The sequence below is a fragment of the Dama dama genome, chromosome 4 (assembly GCF_033118175.1).
Source record: "Dama dama isolate Ldn47 chromosome 4, ASM3311817v1, whole genome shotgun sequence".
Classification (NCBI taxonomy): domain Eukaryota; kingdom Metazoa; phylum Chordata; class Mammalia; order Artiodactyla; family Cervidae; genus Dama; species Dama dama.
Genome location: NC_083684.1, coordinates 20627374 through 20642398, shown reverse-complemented (window position 1 = coordinate 20642398; position 15025 = coordinate 20627374). Strand labels below are relative to the sequence as shown.

General features: G+C 51.8%; 2 protein-coding genes across 16 annotated transcripts in view; one reads left to right on the top strand and one right to left on the bottom strand.

Moving 5' to 3' along the window:
• FANCA (FA complementation group A) overlaps positions 1-727 on the top strand; it is a 37858-nt gene extending 37131 nt beyond the window's left edge. For 6 of the 12 annotated variants that reach the window (XR_009692351.1, XM_061138386.1, XM_061138382.1 and 3 more), the window contains 3 exons: positions 67-159; positions 314-454; positions 590-727. Coding sequence is in view for 8 of the 12 variants with exons in the window: in XM_061138386.1 (XP_060994369.1) it covers positions 67-159; positions 314-421 (201 nt within the window). In the remaining 4 variants the exon portion in view is untranslated. Of the gene's footprint in view, positions 1-66; positions 455-589 lie in introns of those variants that run through there. The other 6 variants (XM_061138387.1, XR_009692352.1, XR_009692350.1 and 3 more) reach the window with 6 other exon arrangements.
• Positions 449-15001, bottom strand: ZNF276 (zinc finger protein 276). 4 transcript variants are annotated; one of them, XM_061138404.1, is made up of 11 exons: positions 14901-15001; positions 10103-10406; positions 9800-9846; positions 9255-9701; positions 8316-8394; positions 7070-7156; positions 2717-2827; positions 2573-2648; positions 2314-2431; positions 1059-1158; positions 449-990 (listed from the first exon to the last, which is right to left on the bottom strand). In XM_061138404.1, the coding sequence occupies exons 2-11, from the start codon at positions 10384-10386 to the stop codon at positions 750-752; spliced, it is 1590 nt and encodes a 529-aa protein (XP_060994387.1). In that variant the 5' UTR covers positions 10387-10406; positions 14901-15001; the 3' UTR covers positions 449-749. The 4 variants fall into 4 exon arrangements, with proteins under 4 accessions (XP_060994387.1, XP_060994388.1, XP_060994385.1 ...); XM_061138405.1 differs by lacking the exon at positions 14901-15001 and adding an exon at positions 14533-14646; XM_061138402.1 differs by lacking the exon at positions 14901-15001 and adding an exon at positions 14185-14280.
• Positions 15002-15025: the final 24 nt, after the last annotated feature.

Sequence of the window (15025 nt, the reverse complement as noted above, 5' to 3'; positions counted from 1 at the left end):
TGACGCTCCTGGCACAGTTCACAGCTGTGGGGATCCTGAACTTGGCTCTGCCCGTCTTCTTTCCAGGGCGACCCCGTAAGCCTGATAACAAACGCCCGTCTCTTTCTGCTGCAATTGATACCTCGGTGCCCAGAAAGGAGCTTCTTGCATGTGGCAGAGGTAACACCCAGGTGCTCACCATTGTGTCTGTGTTTAGGTCCATGTCACTGTGTGACATGAGGATGCTGGACGCCTTGGGGAAAGCCGGCATCCAGCATCCAGGCCTGGGAGGGACAGGGGGTAGCATGGGCCCAGCATGTGGGCTTTGTTGCAGCTGCTGGATGTGAGTGAAGATTGTGACCCGGAAGTGAGTGCTGCCCTCCTGAGCAGGCGGCAGGCTGTGCTGGACCCTGCTATCTCCCAGGAGCCCCAGCTCTTCTGACCCGATCTGCACAGGGCACTGCCCAGCTCCTCGGTAAATAATTTATTATAAGCATAACATGGAGCTCTTGTTGCCCTGAAAAGCGGGTTACAAATCTCAGTTGCTGTAGTGGGGAAGAGGAATCAGTTCTCTAAAATCTGCAACTGGCCCAAGTCACTCTGCTTATAGGAGAAGAAACTGCTGGTCCCAGAGCAGAGGCCACAAGACCCTGCAAGCCGTGGACTGAACCATCACCACCCAGCACGCATAGTGGGGGTGCATCAGGATACCACTCTGCCCACAGGCCTGAAGCTCAGTCACCACCCCTGACCTCAGGGCAGGCAGGCCCTCAGGTGGGCTCAGCCTTCACCACCTGCCCTGCTGCGGGCCTGGGTGGGGCCTCCGGGGCCTGGTCTGGGGTCTGCGTCAGCGGGTGCACCATGGACATGTGCACGTTGAGGTTGTGTGCCTTCTCGAACCGCCGGCCACACTGGTCACAGGCAAAGTCCAGCTCCGTCTCAGCCTTGTGCTTGGTCATGTGGTACTTCAGGGATGCCCGCTGCCGGCACTGGAACCCGCAGACCTCACACCTATGGGATGGGGGCAGTGAGCCAGGGCCAGGGTGCTGCCAGCGGGAGGGCCACCACCCCCCACTTACTGCAGAGGCTTAGCTCCCGAGTGGCGCATCTGGTGGACCAGGAGGTGCTTCCGCTGCTTGAAGGTCTGTCCACACTCATCACAGATGTAGTTCCGCACCTCTGGGGACCAGATAAGGAGTGACCACAGGCCCTGACACTGTCTACTCGGTGCCCAAGCACCTAACTCACAGGTGACACAGCTATGACCCACGTCACCTGGCTGTAGCATGTTTCCCTAAACCTCCTATTTTCTGGAGCACCAATTCTTAGAGGAAGCCCAATCAGTGCAGTTTCACAGATGACTGATTATAGCTACTGCTACTCTAGGGACTGTCCCCATGCTGGGCCCACCACCAGGATACCCACTGTGGAAGTCAGTCTTAAAAGAGCTTTTCAACAAAACTTGAACGTCACACCCCCAGCCATGCACCTGGGGCACCACCACATGCTTCTTTCCTACATCACTGCACATCTACCAGCACCTGATGCAGCCGCACAGGCAGGCTCCTCCCTGACTAGGAGCAATCATCCTGACAGTGTGAGGTCTAGACTGTTCTGTGCTTAAAATAAAAACTTCTCGTGGTCACGACGACTGTGGTCAGACTGAGTTACAACGGCTTGACCCTTGACCAGGGAATTACTGTGTCAGGAGTAATGGACAAGAATACTCACAGCATGAAATGCTGTGAAACCGAGGGACTGTGAGCCAGCCATTAAGTGGGCAAATCAGAGTGAAGAAGTCAATCATTTGTACAGAGGTCAACAGAGGAAAAGTATCATTTAGAATGGACTATCTGGATGTAGGGGCTGCTGTCGGGAAAGCTGCCTTCTGGGCAGAACCAGCAATGACAAGCATAGGCACACACGAGTCCAAGGTCGTAGACGCGTGTTCAGAGAGAAGGGGTAGTAACCTCACATGCTGATGGCAGTGATCACTGGGGCACCACTTTACCTATACTTTTCCCACCAGTTCATGCTACCATGAATTTAGGTCACTTTTATAATCTGAGAAGCATGTATCATTTTCTTCCAGTAATGATGTAAAGGGAGAAGAAAATGGCAACCCACTCTAGTACTCTTGCCTGGAGAATCCCATGGACAAAGGAGCCTGGTGAGCTACAGTTCATGGGGTCACAAAGAGTTGGACATGACTAAGCGACGAACACACACAATGATGTAAAAACAGACCACCATAGACTCACAGGACAGCGCCAGAGTTTCTTCAGTGTCAGTTCCCCAGAGCCCCATCTGCAGGGGGCAGGGGAGGGGACACACCTGTGTGGATGAGCTTGACGTGGCGCTGTAGGTAGCGGTCAATCATGAACACCTTGTTGCAGCCGGGGTGTGGGCAGGGCCTCTCCCGGACCTCCTCGTGGTGCTCCTTGACATGCTTCTGTGAGAGGGACCGGGGGCGTGAGTCCCCAGCCCGGCCAACACCCCAGAGCAGCGTGCAGGCCTCCTCCCCACGAAGGCACAGACCCAACCAGGCCCTGTCAGCAGAGCTGGGGGTGCACTCTCCTGGGAGCCCCCTCACCTTCATGCCATCGGCCCCGCGGTACACGGCCGTGCAGCCCTGGTGCGGACACTTGTAGATGGTGGGCAGTTCCTCCCTGCAATGCAGAGCACACGTGGAACCACGGCCCCCATAGGCTGTGCAACCCCCGCTCCAGCCCCTCACCTCTCACACCGCGGCTTGCCCTTCCAGCCCGGCTTGGGCCCAGGTTTCTTTCGGATTTTTGGTTCTTCTGACTTCTTGGCTTCTTTGCTTTCACTTTTCCTACCAGACACCCTGGAGGAAAAGACAACACTGGTCAGTAATGTTTCTGATCTTTTCGCATATGTGGTGTTCATTTTTCTTTAAACACTGAGGTGGTTTCCTCGGATCTCCAGGGCTAACCTCCAGTCCCCATGCTGACCACCTGACCTTCACACTAATGCTTGGCCACCAGAGCTAAAAAGACTCCGCGGGGAAGTGGAGGCCCTGCTCAGCCACCTCATGACCCAGGAGTGGGCCTTCAGGGCCAAGTGTCACTCCCTGTCGTCAACACCAAAAAATACAACTTTGGAGACACCAGGGAAAATAGTGGAGTTGGGGAAGCTAGAAAGAAGATCCAGATCCACTCTCCTGGAACCTGCCAGGAGACCCCCAGCAACCCGGGGGGAGCTCCACACTTGCTGCTGTCTCCCCACTGCAGACCCTAGGCAGTGGGCACCTCAGCTAGTCTCACGGGGCCCTAAGGACCAGGCCAGACAGAGCAGCTTCCCCCTTGGTGTCCTTCAAAGTCTTAAAGAGACATGCACACCTTTTCTTAGATCCGGGAATGTAAGGAAATCTGTCAGGAACAGAAGGCAACTTCTAGGACCATAATGACAAGCCACTGCTGACACAATCCTCAATGGTCAACGACTGAAAGCTTTTCCTCTAGTGTCAGGAGCAAGACAAGAGATGCCCACTTTCACCATTTCTCGACATAGTACTGAAAGTCCTAGGCAGAGCCGTTAGGCAAAGAAAAAGAAAAGGCATCTAAATTAACAGGAAAGAAGATTACCTCTAGTCATGATGCCATGATGTTCTATGTTAGAAAACCTTTAAAAAGCTACACAGAAAAATTGAGCAAAGTTGCAGGGTGGAAAAATCAACACATTAAAATCCAGTCCTGTTCCTACACACTAAAAATGAACAGTTCAAAAAAGGAAATTAAGAAAACTATTCATTTTTAATAGCATCGAAAGAAATAAGATACTTAGAAGTAAACTGTAAAAGTTAAAGACTGGTATACAAAACTATGAAAATGCTGCTGAAATTAAGACCTAAGCAAGTAGAAACACATGTTCATGAACTGGAAAACTTAAAACTGTAAAGATGGCAATAATCCCCCAAAGCAATCTATACATTCAATCCCTATGAAAATTCTGTGTTTTTTTACAAAGTAGAAAAAAAATCCTAAGTTTCACATGGAATTTCAAAGGACACTGAATAGCCACACAACTTTGAAAGACAACAAAGCTGAAGGATTCACTTCCTGATTCCAAAATTTACTACAAAGCTACAGTAATCAAAGCAGCGTGGTACTGGCATAAGGATAGACATAGATGCCGAGGAACTGAGAGACGAGAAATAAACCCCTGCAAGTGCAATCAACTGACTTCTGACAAAGGTGCCGAGACCACTCACTAGGGAAAGGACAGTCTTTTCAACAAAAGGCGCTGGGACAACCACATATCCACATGCAAAAGAGTGGGGCTCGATCTATACCTCATACCATACATAGAAATAACTCAAATGGATCAAAGACCTAAATCTAAGTGAAAACTGAAACCCTTATGGGTAAATCTTCCATGACCTTAGACTTGGTAATGGTTTCTCCTGAATATGACACCAAAAGCACAGTAAATTAAAAAAGTAAAAATAGGAACACTGGACTTCAGTGAAAAAATGGGAAAATATATTCTACAGTTTAGTGGCAAAACAAACAAACTACTTAGTTAAAACATAGGCAAAGAACTTGGACAGACATTTCTCCAAAGATGATACAAACATGAAAAGCCACTCAACATCACTATCACTTGGGAAATGCAAATCAAAATGACAATGAGATACTACTTAACATCCACTAGCAGGACCTAGAACAACAAGGTTTGGTGAGGATGTATAGAAATCAGAACCCCTGCACATTGGCAGCAGGAAATGTACAATGTGCAGCTGCTGTAGAAAACTATGGCAGTTCCTCAGAAAGTTAAAAGTACCATAGGACCCAAAGAATCAAAAACAGGTCTCAAACAGTAAGTGTTACACCAACCTTTCTAGCACCATTGACAGCAGCCAAAATGTGGTCCCTCCCTACCGTGGCTGTGCTGCATGGCAACCCGACCAGGGATCAAACCTGTGTCCCCAGCAGTAGAAGCGTGGCATCCTAACCACTAGACCACCAGGGAAGTGCCTTTAATAGAATCTTACAGAAAGGAATCAAACTGACAGGTCACAACATGGAAGAATCTCAAAACCCTATTCTAAGTGAAAGAAGCCAGTAGCAAAGAGACACACACAGTCCCCAGAATGGACAGGTACACTAGGAGTGGGCAGGGCCTGAGGGGCGGACAGGGAAGTCACTGCTTCATGAGGGTGCATGTGGGATGGACAAAGTCTGGAAACAGTGCTGACGGTTGCACAACATTGTAAAAGTTCTGAAATGTGACTGAACTGTACACTGAAAAAATGGTAAAACAGTAACCTTTGTTGTGTATTAATTTACCACAAATAAAAACATGAACAGTTGTTTTCCTCTTCAGACAATATATTAACAAGAACCTTTTCAACAACTGCACAGGCTGCTCCTCCCCTTGTTGGTCTATGACTATTCTTTGCCACCCGGCCATGGTCCTGGCCTCCACCCTCCGCTGCTGTGCGGCTCAGGCACCCAGTGAGAGCTGAGCTGTGCCCGGTGCTCACACCACATCACATGTTCCTTGAGAGCAGGAGTAGCCTCCAGGTCTCCCAGTGCATCCCTGAAGGACAAGGGGCTAGGGTCCCTGCAGGCGTGGGAGGATGGCACTCACAGGCCCAACTTGGGACTGCTGGTGCTTTACCTCCCCGTGGCCGCTCAGGCTCCTGTGGGAACCCTGGCAGCTGGTGTCCCCTCCTGTCTGCGTGGCTGAGGACCTCGACAGGCACGTCTGCTGCAAGGTCACATGGACCTAAGCCACATCCTAGGACGTCAGCAGGCATTCGTGTAGTGGTGCCGGAGGCACCAAGAGGCCATCAGGGATGAGCCCAGGGCTCCAGCCTCCCCCAGGCACAACTTCCACTAAAGTGTTCCATTTGACCACAGCCTCTGAACACATTGCAGCTTCCCTGGTAGCTCAGACGGTAAAGCATCTGCCTGCAATGCGACAGACCTGGGTTCAATCCCTGGGTTGGGAAGATCCCCTGGAGAAGGAAATGGCAACCCACTCCAGTACTCTTGCCTGGAAAATCCCATGGATGGAGGAGCCTGGCAGGCTGCAGTCCATGGGGTTGCAAAGAGCCAGACACGACTGAGCGAGTTCACTTTCTTTCTTTCTGAACACATACCTGGTGTGTCCTGGCCTATAGCACGTGTCTGTGCACCCTCCCGGAAACCCAGGGAAGGAGGGGCCGCCTGCGTGCCGTCTCCACCTGGAGCAGGGCAGGGACTTTCCCTCTCCTAACCCCACACCAGTCGCCCTAGGACTGCTGGCAGCAGGACATAAGAGGTGGGCTCATGGAGATCAGGGTGGAGAGCAAGGGCTCCTGCTGCAGCAGACCTGGTCCCTCCAACTTGGCCCTCCTGATGCCCCCTCTGGCCCAGCAGCGTCTGTCCATTCAGGCCCACTCAAGGGCTGTGACCCAGCCCCACATCCCAACTGGGGACTCCCGAGCCACTGCCTCTCTTGTCTCCACCCACAAAGGGAAAAGGAAGTTGTGCCTGCTTCTCCATTTTGTTTTGTGCTTTCCTGGCTGATGGTGTGTGGTTTCATTGTACGTCAGAAGCCCAAGCTGGGCATCTACTAACTGGAGATGTTTCGGTGTTCCTGGGCCCCGGGTAACACAGTGATAAGCAGCCTCCTCCTGCCAGGATCCACGGAGCAAGGACACAAAACCCTGTGGGAGGTAGGCTGCCTCAACAAGGGAACAGGGCCAAAGGTAGACCCGAGAGCAACTGCAGGGCCAGGTGGCCATATCGCCAAGGCCCTGAGCACAGAGGGCAGAAGGCAAGCAGGGGGATCAGAGGCCACCAGAGCAGACATGGGTGGGTGGCTGAGTCACATTCACAGGGCTGCGCTAAGCCAGGTCCCTGCGCTGAACTGGGAAAGTCCTCCTGGGTCACCGAGAAGCCACCCTTCACTGGGCTGGTGAGGTGAGGCCATCAGAGAAGCAAAGTGTGTGCTGACCAAGGCAGACAGGGGCAAGCCACCATCCGGTCCCTGCTGCCCTCAGGGCAGATGCAGGTCTCCAGGTCACCCACTGGACACCCCCAAACCCAGGGAGCTCATGGCACCACCATTCCCTTACTTCTTTCCTGGGTACGGCTCAAAGGACTCATCCGAGGACTGGGTGTTCTGCTTCTTGTCATTTTCATCATCTTCACTCAGGAAATCTCTAGGAAAGAAGAGAACCTTCAGCAACGCTCTGGGGCAGGTGACGGAGGCAGTGAACTTCCTGTCTAACACCATGTGGATCCCCACACTACATGTTTTACTTCTCAGAAGGCCTAAAATCCCCAATCCTCTAATACCATCTCCTAACAGAAAGGGCAAACCAGGGTCACAGGCTGAGGATCCCTGGTAAGCCATGCCTCTCATCACACCAGAACCCCAAACTCAGAGAGAGTCAGCCTACGGGGCACCGGGCAGAGATGAAGACCCTCACAAGAGGTGGCTTCTCACTAAGTGGGCTTTTAGAATGTCACCTCACTCCCATAACTATAAACACCTGCCCAAATGACAGGCGAGCTGTCAGTGATTTCAAAGGGTAACAAAGGCCTGAAAAAGATCTGCACGTCTGTAATCTCTACCCTAAAGCGTGAGTCACAACATTAGCTCTGCTAGTCCACAGACAGAGCCTGGCTGGCATGCCTCAGCCGCCCCTACAGGCTGCCACCCTCCCCAAGGAGAAAGGCCCAAGGATGGCTGGTGGCTGCAGGACAGCCACAGCCTCCTGACCCGGGGTGGGGGGTGGATTTCTGGCACCCACTGGTTCTCCTCCAGCACCTAGGTCATCTGTCACTGGCACCAAAAACCACGCTGTCGTTCTACTTGTTTGGACAAAGTGCATCTGTGGTCCAGCCACAGCACACAAGGCAGGGTGGAAAGGTCGGCTGGAGTTCGGCCTCCTGAGAGATTTGGTCTTGGAGACCAGGAAGGGGGGGGGCCCAGGAGCAGACAGGTGGTCTTGCCTGCCTCTAGGTTTGTCCTCCACTCCACATCACAAACACCACGATAAACAGCCAGAGGCTGGCTTCTGTTCTAGTAACATCTGGGGTTGGCATAAAACTCAGCCTTGGAGGCAGAGCTGAGCCAGCAACCAGAGGACCATCTGAACAGAGTGATGTCCACACCTGGCTGGGCCTCCCATGCAGCTCCATCAGGTCCAAAGTGCCCCCAATCAAAAAAGGAAGCCTGTTAAGCACCCCCTGCCACTCCCCTCCTCCCAACAGAGAAAGGGGGAGGCCAGCAAGAGCTAGGCCTCAGCCCCTGGGATGGTGGCGTTGGGTTGCCAAGGAGGAATGTTAGGCTATGTAAACCCACTCTTCTCTCACCCCTCAGAAAGGTCACTGAACTCGTCTTTTACCCGATCATCCGAGGTTGGAGATGGAACCTGCTTCTCACCCAATTGCCCTGGGAAACAAAGAACAAGACTCCAGTCACCTGTCACCCCAGGGGAACAGCACGGTAGTCCTCCCCACAGGCATGACAGGGCGCCGAGGGCTCCCATGCCTCCAAATCCACTCACCTCCTGGCCCCCCCACAAGGCCACTGCACAGCCAAGCCCACCACACCACCCTCATGTCCTGCCAACAGTAGCAACAGCAGCAAATCCAGCCCTGCCCCAGACGTTCAGATCCAGTCACTCTGGGATGTTTCAGAACATCGAAAAAGATCATTGGTATCCAAATACTGCAGGCACACAGTTCAAAAATCCAAGCAGTTCTAAGAACCGTGAAGCCCTTCAGCATGAGCACCGCCTCACTCTGAACCATCTGGTGGCTGAACATCCACTCGCAGGAGCAGCCTGGCACCCACATGGAAGCTGAGAGACCATGGGTAGGAAGCCGGCTCGGCCCTCCTAATACCACGTTGGCGAACAGCTGCACCCAACACACAGGGCCACGGGATCAGGCCCCACAGGGCACTGACAGGCCCAGGGAGTGACCTGCACTGGCTCGGGACAACCCCTGACCCCAGCTGCCTTCATGCCCCAGGAAGGCCCAGGTTCTTCCTCCCTCCGTGCCCTGGCCCCAAGCAGGCTTGGAGAAGCCTGGATGGCAGGGGAGCATGCCTTGAAGGAAGGCGCTCAAGCGGGGTCACCCCGTCTGCCGTCAGACATGCACGAGGCGGTGCCAGGGCTGCCCTGGTCACTATACCGGCCCCTCTATGCACAATACCACTGCTACCACCACAACACCCACTTCCTGCCAAGGGCCCTGCCTGGCTCATGGCCAGGAATACTGGTCAAATAGCCCAGAGGAGCCGCCTACCTGGGGTCCCACCTTGGGGGAGGCTTGGCTGAGACGGGGGTCCCGGCCCCGGTCCCACTGGGTCACCATCTGAAGGAAGCCGGCTTGTGTCCATGCTGGGGAGTGTCTCGGTCTCAGCCCCAGCCGCAGCTGCTCTGCTTTGGGAGCTCTGAGGGGCAGCCCCGGTGGGGCTGAACCCCCGATGCTGGGGGAGTCGTGGGGCTGAATCCTTGTCCCACGTCCACTTGACACCCAAAGCGCTGTCCAGCAAGAGGGCCCCGCAGCTGGAGTCGGCGTCCATGGTGTAGTCATGGCCCTGGTCGCAGCCCCACACGGCCCGGATGACACCACAGTACTCGGAGGACAGCGTCCTCTGGAGGCTAGGTAGGGCCCCGCAACCAGCCGCGTGTCTGTGCACCCACCCCACCAAGCCACGCAGGCCCTGGGGGCTCGAAGCAATCAGGTCCACTGAGGAAAGGCAGAGAGACGCCAGCCCGTGGCCAGTCAGCATCTGGGTCCCCCCGCCTCCCACCCACCCTGCAACCCCACCCTGGGGGCGCACTCACCCACACACGCTCCCTCCTCCGGCCCCATCCGTGGCTGGACACCAACCCTGCAAAGGAGCAGAGCTGCTCACCAAGACAAGCATGGGGCCCAGTGGCCACTGAGTGTGCAGGCTGAGCCTTTTCCTCCGAGGCCACCCACCAGGCCCTCCCTGCCCTGTGCTCTCCTGTCAGCCTCCCCACACACCCAGTGACTGCTGTTCATGAGTGTCTGCCTCGCCAGGCACCTGGGCTGCCCTGTGCCTACGCAGCCCTGTTCACACGGTCTCCTGCATGTCCCCAGCAAAGGAGGGAAGGGGCGCCTACTTTGTGCAAGGCTTCCGGCGGCCTGTCGGGGGAACATTGACTCGTTGCAGGAAAGATGTGAGCAGGCCGTGGCACTGGTAGAACTGGGCATGGCAGTTCTTGCAGACAAACTGGGACAGAGCTGGGTCCTGGTGGACAGCCACGCCCAGGAGGCGCTGAAAATCTCGGATGAAAACACGGTCCCCAGGGGGTGGCCTTTCTGAGCTCTCCCCAGGCGCCCTGCCGGAGATGCTGCGGAGACTCCGGGAGGAGAACTTCCCATGACAAAGGCGACAGTGCCCCATGGCCAGGGCCCGGGCAGTTCCTGGGCAAGCACAGGAAACATGAAGTCAGGCATGCAGAACACAGCTCCCAGAAGAGGTGAGATCCACACTCCACCAGACCCCACCCCTGCCCCCACCAGCTCCTGGAGTGGGACCTCCTGAGACATGCCCCTTAAACACAAGTCCAGGTCTCAGCCAGAGGCAGGGCTCTGGCTCCAGGCTCCCAGATGAACAGAGACTTTTGGGAGAATGGCCAGTGGAGGATCTTCTGAGTGGAAAATCCTTTCAAAGAACTCTAAATGCTTCCAAACAAAACCAGTATTGCTCTAATACTAAAACCAGACAAGGACACAACAAGGAAAGAAAATAATATTTATTTTTAATAAACATAGATGTACAAGTCTTCAACAAAATAACAGCAAACTGAGCTCAACACTTAATTAAAAAGATCATGCACAATGATCAGCTGAAATGTATTCCAGGGAGGCAAGGATGGCTCAACCTTCCCAAATCAATTCATGTGACACACATTAACAAAATAAAAATCATACTCCTCTCAATAAATGGAGAAAAAGTAGTGGATAAAATTCAATATCCATTCATGATAAAAACCTCAATAATCTGTATATAGATAGAAAATGCCACCACATAATAAGAGCCATACATGACAAGCCCCGAGCTAACATCATACTCAATGGTAAAGAGCTAAAAGCTGTCTTCTAAGATCAGGAACAAAACAAAGATGCCCACTCTGACCATTTTTATTCAACACAGTACTGGATATTCTGGCCAAAGCAATTAGGCAAGAAAAATAAAAACCATCCAAATCATACAGACAGAAGCAAGACAATCTGTTTGTGTATAATATTACATACAGAAAATTCTATAAGACTCCACCAAAAAAACTGTTAGAATAAACAAGTTGAGTTATAGAATACAAAATCAATATACAAACATAAGTTGATTTCCATACACGAATAACAAACTATTATGTTAAGAAAATAATCAGATTTACAATTGTATCAAAAATAATAAAATACCTATGAATAAATATAACCAAAGAGATGAAAGACCTGTTCACTGACACCTATAAGACACTGACAAAAAAATAAGTAGTCCATGATCATGGGTTGGAATAATTAATTGACATCAAATAATAAGACAATTGACATTAATTAACAAGACAGTGTTAAAATGTCTACACTCCCCAAAGTCATCTACAAATTCAAAGCAACCCCTATCAAAATCTCGTTGGTATTTTTCACAAAAATAGAAAAATCTTAAAATTTATATGAAACCAATAAAGACCCTGAACAGCCAAAGCAATTCTGAGAAAGCTCCACAAAGTTGAAGGCATCATGCTTCCTGATTTCAAACTATACTACAAAGCTACAATAATTAAAACAGTACAGTACTGGCATAAACAGAGGCACATAAAGGGACTTCACTGATGGTCCAGTGGCTAAGACTCCTCGTTCCCATTATAAGGGGCCAAGATTCAATCCCTGGTCAGGGAACTTGCCACAACTAAAGATCCCACATACTGCAACAAAGATCAAAGATCCTGCATGCCACAACTAAGACCCAACACAGCTAAATAAATATTTTTAATTAAAAAAAATTAACACATAAGCTAATGAAACAGAATAGACAGTACAGAAATAAACTCATGTATATACAGGCAACTAATCTACAACAAATAAGCCAAGATACAATGGGGAAAGGACAGTCTCTTCAACAAACGGTGTTGAGAAAATGATGTTGAGACAGCCACATGCAAAAGAATGAAACTAGACCATCTTATACCATACTCAACTCAAAATGGATTAAAGACTTGAAAGACCATAAAACTCCTTCCATGTAACAAAACATAATGGTTAGCTCCCTGACATTGGTCTTGGAGATGATTTTTTGGATTGACACCAAAAGCAAAGGTAACAAAGGCAAAAATAAATAAATGAGACTATGTCAAACTAAAAAGTTTCTGCACAGCAAAGAAAACCATCAACAAAATGAAAAGGGAACCTACTGAATAGGAAAAAATATTCACCAGTTATGCATCACATAGGGGATTAATAACCAAAATATGTAAAGAACTCATACAACTCAATAACAAAAACAATCTGATTTTTAAAATGAGCAAAGGCTCTTAAGAGACCTCTTTCTAAAGAAGGCATGTAGATAACCAACAGGTATATGAAAAGGTGGTCACCATTACTTCATGAGGGAAATGCAAATCAAAACTACAATGAGGAAAAAAAAATCCCACAATGAGACATTTACCTCCCACCTATCAGAATGGCCATCACCAAAAAGACAAGTAATTACAAGTGTTGGTAAGGATGTGCAGAAAAGGGAACCCTTGTACAGTGTTAGTGAGAATGTAACTTGGTGCAGCCACTATTGAAAACAGCATAGAGGTTCCTCAAAAAATTAAAAATAAAACTACTATGCAGTCCAGCTATTCCACTGCTCAATATTTATCCTAAGGAAATAAAAAACACTAACTTGAAAAGGTACATGCATGCACCCCTATATACATTGCACCATTATCAATGATACCCAAGGTGTCTATCAATGTATGAATGTATAAAGAAACTGTGGTATATACACTCAATGGACTATTTACTCAGCTATTAAAAAGCAAGAAAAATTTTGCCATTTCCAACGACAAAGATGGACATTATCAGCATCATACTAAGTGAAATCAGTCAGATGGAGTAGAATAAATACCATATGAAGTTACTAACAAGTGGAACCTACAAAAAGAGAAAATCATGAACTAATAATTACATTAAAGATATTGTTGGTTGAAAGAAGGGGAGTTGAGGTCCTGAGTGAAATGAGGTTGCAGTGATGAAAAGGTGCAAACTTCCAGTTATAAAGTATGTCCTGGTGACGTCGTCTACCGTATGGTAACTATAGTTACCACAACATAATACTTATCTGTATATCTGAAAATTGCTAAGAGCTCTTAAAAGTTGATCCCAAAAGTTCTTATCACAAGGGAAAAAGACTGCTAACTTCGAGTGGTGATGGATGTTAGCTAGTATGCCTAAAACCAACATCATGTTATGTGCCAACTATACATCAAATTTTTTTCTCAAGAAAAAAAAAAAGTTTTGAGTATATAAATGCCTCCACAGCTATGGAACCGTCATAAACTAAGCTGGAAACTTCATTCCTCTTCACACCATTCCCCTGAGACCAGAAGCGAAGGAATCGCGTCCACACACTGCTTTCCCAGGGGTCTCTACTCCTGACTGCAGGAGTAGACGATGCCCCTGCCCCTCTGCCCCGGGATTATAGGAGAGCAGCTTGAAGTCCTTTCTGAGGGGGCAAAAGCATGACACTAAGACAAAGTGCAAAAAAAAAAAAAAAGGCCAAGTGCATATTAACCCCCATACAGTCCGTCGGGGGTGGGGGGTGGGGGGGCGGGCATTCCTATGTTTAATCCTCAGTTCTGTTTTAGCGAAGAGGAAGCTGAGGCCCTGAGAGATTCAGCCATTATCCGAAAAGCACAGCGCAAAACCACGACTAAAACCAGGCCTACCCAACAGACGGCACGACTCGACCACTAAACTACTCCGCGAGCTCTGAGGGGAACCGATGGGTCAGCTGTGTTGCAAAAGAGCACCCCGTGCAGCTGCGGCGTCCCGCGGAGGCCGCCTCACCCCTCCCAGCAGGGAGGCCTAGTCCGCTTTCTGAGGAGACACCCTGGGCCGGGGGGGTCCCGCGGGGTCCCGGTGGCCACCGGGGGCACTCTATGGTCACAGGGGCCCCACCCGCCGCCCCTCGCGAGCGGACGGCCGGACCCACCTGCCTCGTCTGCGCCGTCCTCGCCCGCGTCCCCGCAGGGCCGCGCCGAGCCCCAGCCCAGCCGCGCCGCCACCACGGCCGCCGCCTCGGCCACGTCGGGCCCGCTGCGGGCGGGGCGACCCCGGGCCCGGCCTCCGCCACAACTGCCGCGGCCCGAGCTCCCGCGCTGCCGGGACGCCGCGGGCGACAGGAAGCGCCCGAGCCGGTCCCGCTTCATAGCCGTGGAGACGGCTTAAACTCGGCCCCAGCGCTCCGCCCCGTCAGACCCGGCTCGGCCCAACTCGGCCCCACCCGGCTCCGTCCGGCCCGGCTCCGCCCCACTCGGCTCCGCCCGGCCCGGCTCGGTACCGCTCGGCCCCGCTCGGCTAGCTGGGCCGAGAGGTAGGACGTCCGGAGCCTCTCGTCCGCTACGCGGACTGTGCTCGTTCGTTTCCGTTCGACTCCGCCGCTCGGCTCCGCAGGACTTACTGGAAGCGGGGCGAGGCGAAGAGGAGGGGCGGGGCGAGGGAGGAGGAGGATGAAGAGACCAGGATGGGGCGGACTGACCAGCGGAGGGGAGGGAGAGGAGAGTGTGAAGGGAGGAGCGGAGAGTGAGGAGGGGAGGGGCGGAGTGAGGAGGGGAGGGGCACAGTGAGGAGGGCAGAGTAGCACGGCTTGAGGGCAAGGGGTGCGGTCTGTCACCGACGTGGAGTGCGGGCAGCAGTAGTTGCACTTACACGCTCTTAGCTACAGCGTAAGGAGGTTATCTGAGAGCTCCGTCACCCCCACCTCCGCCCCTTCGGCCCCAGCAGAGCGCGCAGCGAGCCAACGGGGAGGGGCTGCCGGAAGTGGGCCCTTTCTG